This window comes from Pteropus alecto, unplaced genomic scaffold (genome assembly GCF_000325575.1).
Source record: "Pteropus alecto unplaced genomic scaffold, ASM32557v1 scaffold538, whole genome shotgun sequence".
NCBI lineage: Eukaryota > Metazoa > Chordata > Mammalia > Chiroptera > Pteropodidae > Pteropus > Pteropus alecto.
The window spans coordinates 338,714-350,517 of NW_006440657.1; the positions used below are offsets into that span (position 1 = coordinate 338,714).

At 36.5% G+C, this 11,804-nt stretch overlaps 1 protein-coding gene across 2 annotated transcripts in view; it reads right to left on the reverse strand.

Moving 5' to 3' along the window:
• Nucleotides 1–10,733: 10,733 nt before the first annotated feature.
• Nucleotides 10,734–11,804, reverse strand: part of TCEAL9 (transcription elongation factor A like 9) — a 2,060-nt gene continuing 989 nt past the window's right edge. Inside the window, exon 3 of one of the 2 annotated variants that reach the window (XM_015594054.2) lies at nucleotides 10,734–11,548. In XM_015594054.2, the coding sequence (XP_015449540.1) occupies nucleotides 11,187–11,495 (309 nt within the window). In that variant the 5' untranslated portion in view covers nucleotides 11,496–11,548 and the 3' untranslated portion in view covers nucleotides 10,734–11,186. Of the gene's footprint in view, nucleotides 11,552–11,804 lie in introns of both variants that reach the window. The other variant, XM_006917893.3, reaches the window with a different exon arrangement.

The following is an 11,804-nucleotide window of genomic DNA, read 5'->3' on the forward strand; positions in this document are numbered from 1 at the left end:
CCTATTGTTTAAGACTGATGGAAAAAAAAATCTGTCCCGTATAGTCTCCTAAACTGAATAATTGAGCTGGACTATGTGTGAGCCAAGAGAAATCCCTTGACCCTTTTAGCATCAGGCCTAGGCTAACACCATTCCTCCTTTCCTCTGGACTTTGGGATGAACTTAGAAGAGTTATCAGGAAACTCATGCATAAACGTTCATGAGGTCACTTTACCTTGCCTTACTAATGCTAGTCAAAGTTCCATTGCTAATAGTTTTAGCAATGTCCTAGTACCCAGCAGATCCTGTTAGTTCAGGGGCTGCAACTGACATGGCCACAAGTAACATGTATGTGAGCGAAGCCAGCTATGAAGGAATCTGGTTAAACCGAGGATCACATGCTCTATCAAAATGGGACACCCTCTGCTCACCGCTTGCCAGTGATTGTCTTGAGGGGATTTGGATCCAAAGTTGTCAAAAATTCCTTTTTTTTTTCAAGAGATATCAAAAATACAAAAGTTTATATAAATATTTTTCTCCAAAATATGAGCTGCTAATTTAAAACTCTACTTTCATTTTCTCAATTTTTCTCACACTTGCCCAGCTCTATTTGGCTCACTCGATAATACATTGGCTTCATGACTATAATGTGCCTATGGTTATCACCTGAAGCATGATACATAACTCTTCCAGATAAATCATCCCAAAATTCACTGGTGTAAACTATAACTGATATTTATGCTCACAGATTCTGTGAGTCAGCAATTCACAAAGTACACAGTGGGGGCTACTCTTCTCTGTTCCAGGATGTCTGGGGCCTCAGCCAGGATGGCTTGACTGAGGGTAACTTGAAAGGGAGTAGTAGATGACTCAAGCAGCTGGGGCCAGGAACAACTGAGACTGAGACAGCTGAACAACAGGCTCATGTGAGACTATCAACCAGAGTTCCTACATATAGCCTGTCCAGCATAGCCATATCTCAGGGCTTTAAAAACAAATGTTCCCTGTAAAAACTAAATAAATAAAGGTGGAAGGTATATGATCTTTTATGACCTACCCATGGAAGTCTCAGGATCAGATCTACTGTCTTCCATTGCTTGAAACAGTTATATGACCTCTTCCAAGATTCAAAGAGAAGGACCATAGACTTCAACTCTTGATGGGAGGAGTCATATTTTTGAAACCATCACACACCTTACTGGTAAGTGCCTTTTACAATCCCTTTCTTACCCTCCAGCTAGACAAGATAGTAAATATGGTAGTGAGGCTTGTTTAATTACAAGTGTTGAGTACAAAATAATTTTTTAATAGGACCTAAAATGAAATTTTCACAGCTTTATACTACCCACATTTAGTTAATTTTCACTATACTGTTTAGTATATTTAGTATATTTGTTCATAATTATCTGCTTGTGTACTGGTTGGGTACTTATGTGCAAAGTCATCAGAGAGGATTGGAAATAGAAAACCAAATAAACTGTGAGGCCAAAAGACTGGATTAGCAAGCTTATAGAACATTGGATTTTATAATCATGTTTTCTGTGCTTTTGACTAATTTTGGATTTACAGGGCAGGATTTATAATCTCAGCAGCAGTCTTAAGCTTTCACAGATCATGAATTTATCAAAACTAGAACAATCTTAGAATTATTTCAATCCAAGAGCCTATTTTACAAATTAGGAACCTGAGACACAGAAATAGCAGCAGAACTAGAAATACAGTCACCTATGCTTTCTTGGCTAATTCTATCTACTATATTTCTATCATCTATCTACCTACCTACCTTGTAGGTTTATACACATTTTGTATAAAATCAAAAGAAATACATTAACATTTTATTTATAATGACTTTTGGCTCTTGTGGTGATGGATGATAGACAAAATCATAAATCTTCTTATTTATGATTTTCCAACATTTTCCCAAATATTCTGTGAAAATTAGATAGATCTGAGAATAATCAAGAAATTGTTTCTAAAGACTAGTAAAACTGATCATTTTTATGTGTTGATAGTACAGGTGATTTTTATCTATAACTAAAGAATAAATTCTCTCTCTCACACACACACACACACACACACACACACACACACACACACACACACACACCCTTCTTTCTACCCTTCCCCTTTTACACTCCTACCCCATTTCCTGAGTCAGGGGCTGCATTTCCTATCAGGAATCTGAAACTCAGGCATTAGTACCATGACAGCATCTTGTGCCACATTTTACACTTAGAAACCTATACATGATGACTTGGTGCCCCTGCTCCTCCCTCACCCCCTCTCATTAAGTTGTCTTCATCTTTGAGATTAAAGATGAATTTCTAATATGACTCATTAGATGAATTTCTGATATGGTGATTACTTCTACCATTCTAAATTGTCTCCAAGGAAAATGTATCCTTTTTGCAAGTAAAAGAAAAAAAAATCATTAATTATTTTTCTTTTAAATTCAGGTTATGAAATAGCATTACAGAGTTATCCTAGTTTTCTTAAACATACATAGTGATGGAAATAAAATAAAATAGCACTTATATAAAGGCTGATATGTGCCAGGCATTGTCGTATATGTATATTCATTATTGCATTTTATCCTCCCCCAAATCCTATGATGTAGGTGCTGATATTATCCTTCATTTCATACATAAGAAAATTTCAGGACAGTGAAGCTAAGCAACAAATAGGAAGTGATAGAGCAGGAATTCGAATCCATTTAATCTATTTCCTAAGTCCATGGTCTTAACCTCTACTCAGTTTCATCTATTAATAAGTCCCAAAATTTATATTTCATTCATTCCTTTATCCATTTGTTGTTTGAACCCTTTTCTGTGATAGGCACTGCTTGCCCTTTTAATCTCAGTACCATATTTAGGAGTTCTGATTCCCAAGACATAGCTCCTTCCACCTAATAAAAATATAAGAAATATACTTTCAGTTCAACCATAATTTTTTGAGCATCTAAAATGTGCCAAGCAAGGCCTTGGAGATATGTGTGTGATACACACACACACACGCACACACACGCGGTAAATACAGCCTTCCTATTCTTATGAAGTATGTTTTAATGGGAGGAGACAAGGAGGGTGTGGCAAGTACTGAAGGGGCACTTTAAGCACTGAGTAAGAAGAGTTAACTCAGTTGCCAGTGAAGTCTTCCAGGAAGAAGTAAAGTCTAGGCGGTCAATTTCTGGCATGACAGAGTAAGGACCTTTGTGGATCTGATATCCCGTAAAACTGGTGAAAATTATTTAAAAAACAGAACAAAACAACTTAAAAACCTCTGGAAATGATCTTAAGGGCATATATCAAGTGGATAAACATATTCAAGAAAATTTATAAAAATTCCATAAGAAAGAGGAGAGTCTGTGGTATTTGAACCTAGATCTCTCATTCCCTCTTCATTCCTAGGTCAGGGAGGCATAAATTGCACTTCTAACCATCGGTGGAAAACACATGGTATCCTCTTCCTGCAGCTCCCCACATGGAGCTTTCTTCCTAGGAAGAGGAGGACATTAGCATTTCTCATTCTGCACCCACGGGACAGTCCCCATTCCATCAATGAAGGCACTCACCTGGAGCTTAACCTTGCAATCTCAGTAGTTGGGGCAGAATGAGAAATGCTAATGTCCTCCTCTTCTAGCAATTTGTCAATTACAATGCAGGTTTTCTCAATCTCAGTACCATTTTTAGGAGTCCTGATTCTTTCAGATATCTTAGAACTGGTTCTCAGTATGGTTCCTAGGGACATTTCTGTTCATGAATTTTGCTCTAGCAAATTGTGATTCTCTGTATCTGCTTGTCTGTTTCTCCTTTGTTGAGGGGGAGGGGGCAGTGATTTGCTCTGTGATCTCAATTCTCTAGTGGATCTAAGAAGAATTGTTGATTTTCAGTTTGTTTGGCTTTTTACTTGTTGTTAAGATGGAGTGATGACTTCCAAGTTGTTTAATGCCAGACCAAAAACTGAAAGCAAGAGAAATGTTTTATAATGATAAAAGAGTCAATCCATAAGAAATATATAGCAATTATAAATATATATGCACCTGACAACAGAACATCAAAATACATGAATCAAAAACTGATAAAAATGAAGGAAGAAATAGATAATCAACAATAATAGTTGGAAACTTTAATAACCCACTTTTAATAATAAATAGACCAACTGGGCAAAAGATCAATCAGGAAATAGAAGACTTGAGAACACTGTGCACCAACTAGACCTAATAGATATATAGACTACTCCACCCAGCAACAGCAGAATGCACATTCATCTCAAGTGCACATGGCACATTCTTCATGGTAGACTGTGTGACAGGCTGTAAAACAAACCTCAATACATTTAAAAGGTTAGAAATACAAGATATGTTCTCTGGCTATAATGGAATAAAATTTTATAACAATAATAGGAAATAGGAAACTCACAAATATTTAGAAATTAAGCATAACACTCTTAAATAGCCAAAGCTTCAAAGAACAAATCAAAATGAAAATTAGAAAATACTTTGAGATGAATGAAAATGAAGTACAACATACAGAATACAGAAATTTATGGGATGGAACTTGGGTAGGTTGAAGCACAATATACCAAAACTTATGAGATAGAGCTAAATTTATGCTGAGAGGGGAATATATACCTGTAAATAAATGCCTATATTGAAGAAGAAGAAAGATCTCAAGTTAATATCATAACTTTCCACCTTAAGACATTGGAAAAAAAGAGCAATCTAAACATAAAGCAAGCAGAAAGAATGAAATAATGATTAGAGCAGAAATTAATGAAATGGAGAATGGAAAGAGAGTAGAGAAAATGAGTGAAACCAAAGCTAGTTCTTTGAAAAGATAAACAATGTTGACAAATCTTTAGCTAGATTCATGAGAGAGGGATAGAGCTGGAGAGCGAGAGCAAGAGTGAGCAAGAGAGAGAAATCAAGTTATTAGAATCAGAAATGAAAAAGGGGTCATTACTACGAACCTTATGAAAAAGGATTATATGAAAGGTATAATATGAAATTGTATGCCATCACGTGAGATAACTTAGCTGAAATGGACAAATTTTTAGAAAAACACAAACTACCAAAAATATCTCAGGAATAAACAGACAATCTGAATAGACTTATAACAAATGAAGAGATTGAATTAGTAATAATAATAATAAACTACCCACACACAAAAAAGCCTAGGCCCACATGGCTTCACTGCTGAATTCTACCAAACATTTAAAAAAAAAAAAAAGAATTCTTCACAAACTTTTCCAAAAATAGAAAAGGAGAGGACATGTCTCTCATTTTATGAGACCAGTATTACCCTGATATCAAAACCAGACAAAGATATAACAAGAAAAAATACAAATCACTTTCTCTTAGGCAAAAATCTCCAACAAAATACTAGGAAAGCAAACCAACAACATATAAAAACAATTATACATCATGACCAAGTGGGATTTATCCTAGAATGCAAGTTTGTTTTAATATCCCCAAATCAGGAGCTTTCTCAAAATGATAAAGGGCAAAACAAAAACCCCTAAGCTGACATCATACTTAATAGTGAAACACTAGATGACTTACCCCTAGGATCAAGAACAAGGCAAAGATGTGTGCTCTTACCACTTCTATTCAACATTGTACTGGAGATTCTAGCCAGGGCAATTAGGCAACAAAAAGAAATAAAAAGCATCCAGGTTGAAAAATAAGAAGTAGAATTATCTCTATTTATAGATGACATGATCTTATATGTAGAAAGTCTTATGGAATCCACTGATAAACTAATAGAACTAATAAACAACTCCAGGATGATTACAGGATACATGATCAATATACAAAAGTCGACTGTATTTATATACACTTGCAACAAATAATCTGAAAAGAAAATTAAGAAAACTCTATTTATAATAGCATCAAAAGGAATAAAATACTTAGAAATGAATTTAATGAATTACAAAGTTTATACTCTGCAAACTACAAAACATTACTGAAAGAAATTAAAGAAAATGCAATTGAATGGGAAAAAATCTCACGTTCACGAATTGAAAATTTTAATACTGTTTAAATGGCAATACTCATCAAATCGATCTACAGATTCGATGCAATCCCTTTCAGAGTTCCTTCAAAACCACTTCAATACCAACTACATTTTAAAAATAAATAAAAGCATTACAAGACAAAATTAAAATTAAATAAAAATTACAAAAACCACTTTACCCCTACTAAAATGGTTAAAATCAGAAAGTCAGACAATAAAAGTGTTGTTAAGGATATGGGGAAATCGGAACCCTTACACACTGCTAGTGGGAATGTAAAACAATCAGCTAGTTTGGAAAACAGTATGGCATTTCCTGAAATGATTAAGCACAGAGTTACTGTATAACCCAGCAGTTCAATTCTTAGATCTACCCAGGAGAAATAAGATCATATGTCCTCACAAAACTTGTACATGAATGTTCATATTTCCATTATTCATAATAAGCAAAAGATGGAAACAGCTCGAATATCCATCAATGGACTAATGGATAAACAAAATGTGGCCTAGTCATAAAATAGAATATTGTCGAGCCATAAGAAGAAATAAAGGAATACATGCTACACAATGGACGAATCTCGAAAACATGCCAAGGAAAAAATGCCAATTGCAAGACCACATTTTATATGAGCACATTCTTATGAAATGTCCAGGATTGGGACATTTTATTTATTTATTTATCTATCTATCTATCTATTTATTTATTTATTTTTATTATGGTGACATTGATTAACGAAATCCAGTAAGTTTCAGGTGTACAATTCAACAGTAAGGCATTGGAAAAAAAGAGCAATGTGTTCCAGGATTGGGAAATTATAGAAATAGAAAGCAGGTTAGTGTTTTCTTAGGGCTGAAACAATAGAAGCATGGGGGAGGAGTCATAGGTAAGGGTATGGTGTTTCTTTTTGACTTGAAAATGTTCTAAGATTGACTGTGGTGATAGTTGCACGTAACTGTAAATATACTAAAAACCAGTGAGTCGTACATTTTAAGTAGACAAATTGTATGGTATGTGAACTAGATCTCAATAAAGCTGTTTAAAAGAAGTAACACCCATTATGGGATGGACGAATAGGATTTATCCAGGGTAAGTGTGTGAGGAGTGGTTGAGAGAATGTTTTAGGCAAGCAAAATGGTGAGAACTAAGACCAGGACTTGAAAGAGCACGGAGCTTTGAGGAGATGATAATTTATTCAGCACAATGGCGTTGTTGTTACTGTTTATTAAATACCAACTGATGCACAGCAGAGATTAGGAGCAAGGGTTTTGACCTTAGGCAGGCACTCCATTTAATAGCTGAGTGACCTTAGCCAAGGCACTTAATCTCTCTAAGCCTCACTTCTCTTTTCTATTAAACAGTAGGTTAGTGATATAACATCTAGAAAATGACTCAGTTCATGGAAGGGAAGAAAGACTCTATGCTCTATGTCAGTCCAAGAAACTACCTTGACAGTTACAATGCAAAAATAATATAATTATCCATTAGGAGAAATTTTTTAAAATAGTTATTTCTTGAACAACCAGATAGCAGGAGGTCTAGTGATATATCAAAATGCCACTTAAAAGGATGTGATCCCTCCCTTTAGTGAGCTGAAGTGCTTCATCTTGATATTTGTTGGTGTGTGTGTGTGTGTGTGTGTGTGTGTGTGTGTGTGTGTATTATACTGTACCTCCTGTCCTTCATTTTTCTTTTAATAATTCATGATGAACATGTAGTACCTATGGCTCTACCTTATCCCTTTAAGATTATTCTTTACCCAAACTATACTGAAAATATTAAAGGAGCATGAAGGCAAAATATTTGAATATACATTTCTCAAAGTAACGTATACAAATGGCCAATAAGTACACGAAAAGATGCTCCATAGCCAACTAAATTATCCATCAAATTTATGCAATTGTTTTTGCTAAGGCTCTTGCAAAACGCCGATGTCAGAATATCAAATAACTTCTTTGGGATACTGCTAATATATGAGAGGTCTCCTTCCCTCAACCCTTAACTTAGCTTGAACTTTCTTTGTAGAGGAAACAGACTAGCTTTTCTCTCAGCTTTTGCCTTTTCCTTTTATATAGGCAGCGGTGATTACGCGTATATGGGATCTGGGGCTGACTTTTAAACACATTTTCATTTCAGTTTCACAGTGCAAAATTGTGCAAAAGATTACCCCTGTCATTAGCATCCTGGTAAATCCATTGGTCTTGCTCCTCTACTTCTTTTGTGTGTCATGGTAGCTATGTGTTACTTTAACTTTCCAGTTCCTCATATACTACTTACTTTTAGTTTCTTAGTTGATGTTTTTGTTCGGTTATTTAGTACTCATTCAAAATCCTATATATTTAAGTAAAAACGAGAAAGAGTTACAAATGCCCTGTTTACACTCTACAGCATACTACATTATCTGCTTTATTTAACTTGGAATTAGAAATCAAAATTTGTGATGTTAGGAAAGGTTTGCCATTCACATTAAGATTTATTACACAGAGAAAACTGTTACTGGGGAGAGGCAATCTGCCTTGGATCTTGAACATTCCTGCACATTTTTATTGGCAATATACCAAGAGGTAAGGCCCTGACCATTCTTCACACAAGGAAGGCCATTTCTCAGTCGTGTTTGCAGCAAGCAGCTTTGAGGGATGAGTTAACATCTTTCTCTGGGTACAGGGCAGGCTTGCTTCTGCTTACTAAGAAAGTGGTGAAATCTCCAAACTCAGGGTTTCTTTCCTATAACACAACGCGCTGCGTGAACAGACATCCATTATGGGCCCTGTCACCCCATGGAACTTGAGGATCTTGGAGAGTGATACAAACCAGTATGAAGCTCTGGCTACTGCTTTTGCCGTGACTAATAATGTCCCTGTTTCTTCTGACCCAGGATTCGAGTGTCTCCTGCCAGTATCCATTAAACAGTAGCAGGTTAAGTAGTTAACTTATAAGTGGGGAGAAATCTCAGCTTAAATCAATTATGCTAAGGCAATGTTTCCCACTAGGATGATTTTTGCCATATTTGTATACCACTTATGCTATCAATGCTGTTAATATTAATAGTGTTCTACTTCATGTTTTTCAAATTGACTCACTTAATTCGAATACTCTTTCAAAAACGGAACTTTATGACACCACCCTAAATCTAAACTATTATCATTTGCTTTAAACAGAGTATTCATTAATATATTCAAATAAATCCATGGATATTACAATTTAAAATATTTGTGTACTGTCTAAAATCATTTCCATCCACTTTAACCCCAAGTTAGCTGATTATAACCAGACGAATCATGGCTGGGACAAAGACTACCGCAACCAATGTTTTTAGTTAATGGATTTTCAGGTCTTATCCCCTTTCCTATAAAAAGTTCCCATGAAACCCCCTTGTGAAGGGAAAAAAAAAAGAAGTCCAGTGCTCTGACCTGCAATGGGGACAGTTGTTGTTCCCCAGGAATACATATCCAGGACAGCCTGGCCATCAGCATAGGAGGATCTGGTGCCTGCTACAGGCAAATGCATAGAAAACAAAGTCAGACCACCTTGGAGAGGAGTGTAGCTGGGGCGAGCTCTTCCACATCCTAAGAACCACCCCTATGAGCTCCAGGGGGATGGATTCATCCTGTCTTGTAAAACTGCTAGTCACTCCCTGGACCCTCATCTCATTATAGCCGTAATCCAGCCCCACCAGCATCATCCATCAGGGTGTTACAGTCTGGAGACATAAATTGCCCCCAAAAAGAGCAGCACAGAGGAAAAATAAAATACAACTGGTACAACTGTGAGCCATCTATACATCTATAGATACGTAGATTTAGATGTAGATACACTTTTTTACATAGCACTTTCATGTTTCCAGGTAAATATGGGAACATCCCCGAATTTGACTTGAACCTCTCTCCCTTTACAATTTACATAGGTCTAGGGGTATCTGATGAACTGGTGAGAAGGGTCTGACACTGATCGTCTGGAAGAAATCACTTACCCTAAGGAAATAAAGATAAAACCATAATCTTACACTCAAAGAAGCAATTCTGACTAAAGCGTGTGTTAAGAGATTGTCTTCAGGTCCAACTCTCAAACAGACTCATAGTATTATGGGGAAGGGGCCTGTGATTAAAATCTCCAAGTTGCCAAGACATCTTTAAGATATCATGGCCAAGTGGCCCTGCATAAATGTTTAAATTGAAGAGATGGGCACTCTTCTCTTTTCTGTAGAGGTCTGTGATTCAGCCCACTGGGGGTTCTGAAAAAATATGTTTGGCTTCATTATTTGAGAATTCCAAAACACCAATAGAAGTAGGGGCCTGAAAGATACAGGACCTGGATGAAAGGGCAGGGATATTCAAAGTACATGGTAGTATTTTGAGAGGAGGAAATGGGAGGTTGGGCAGACACAGCAGGAGAGGAACATAAAGGTTGTACCCACCTAAGAGTTGGCCTGGATTTTATTAAGCACACGTGAGAAATACTTACTCCACCTCCCTCCCCCAAATAACTGAACCAAATCTCTTGGGAGCTGGGATCCTGCATGGGCAGACGCGAAAAGAAAAACCTGTCAGATATAGATGTCATATCCTTATTTGGTCCTCAGGAGATACCTTAGAAAGCATTATTTTATTTTACAGATAAGATGTAAAAGTTATTCTTCTAGCTAGGTGGTCTGGTGATAATTTGGAGTTCACATTTGCTTCTAAAATTCTGTCAACAAATATCGAGTGCCCTAGTGACTGGAGAAATAAACTGGTAAGTGCTGTTGGTTATTTTTGCTATAAAATGTTTATTATTTTAACAATGTGTATACATTCTAAGAATAAGGAAAGATACAAATATGCAGAATGTTAAAAATCACTCATAATCCTAGCACTCACTGTACTTTTGTCTTTCATCCTTCATGTTTTTCTGTGCATATACGTAATACACAAATGTACTCTTCCTTTTAAAAAATGACAGTCGCCTATTACCTAGTAATGTTTTTTCATTTTATATTCTGTCAGGAACCTCCTTTTGTACAAATGAGTAAAGCTCTATTAAAAAGCAGAGACTGGGAGATTGATTCAAAAGATGATAAACAATAAAATGCAGATAAGAGATGCATCTTAAACCACTAAGAGCAACAAGCAGGAAAATGGGCAAAAGTTTATCAGGAAAATGCAAATCAAAAGAAGGCTTAATGCAAATGCTAATAGAGAAAAAATAAAAATCAAGGTAAACTACATTAAATAGGGGTAAGGATGGTTTCGATTAACTTTCCAACGCATCACTATAAGTTTGTTTCTTACTCTCCTTATCTCATCTATTTCATTCACTTCGCTAAACATATCCTCCTTGCTTAAATGCCTGTTGTGTATATCTTCCTTAAATTCCTGGAGTGACTGAATCAGCCTTTCTCTGAAAGTTCCTTCTGTGTTTTCCTCCTCCTCTGGCGCTTCCTCCTCTGGCTTTTCCTCAGGCTTTGGCTCTTCCTCAAGCTTTGGTTCACTCCCATTTTCTGGTTTTCCTTCAATTTGACAAGGTTTCATCTTGTTTCTCCCTTCTCTTCTCTCTTGCAATTATTATTCTTTGAATACAATTACTTCTAGGAAGCAAGAAGGAGATGGTAAATCAAAAGCTTGGCGACTGGACCAGTGCTCTGGACAAAGGTCTCAGCATTTGCCCCATCCCTTTTTTTGATTCAGGGCTATCATCAAAAATCTTGCAGCCAGGAGACTCAATCAGCAATCAGTTTCCCTAAGCTGGCCCCTCTTACCACCACTTTCCACCACCTCACGGCTCTCTTGTCCCTCCCTCCAGCCATTTCCAAGGCCCTCTTCAACCACTCCCCGCCCGCG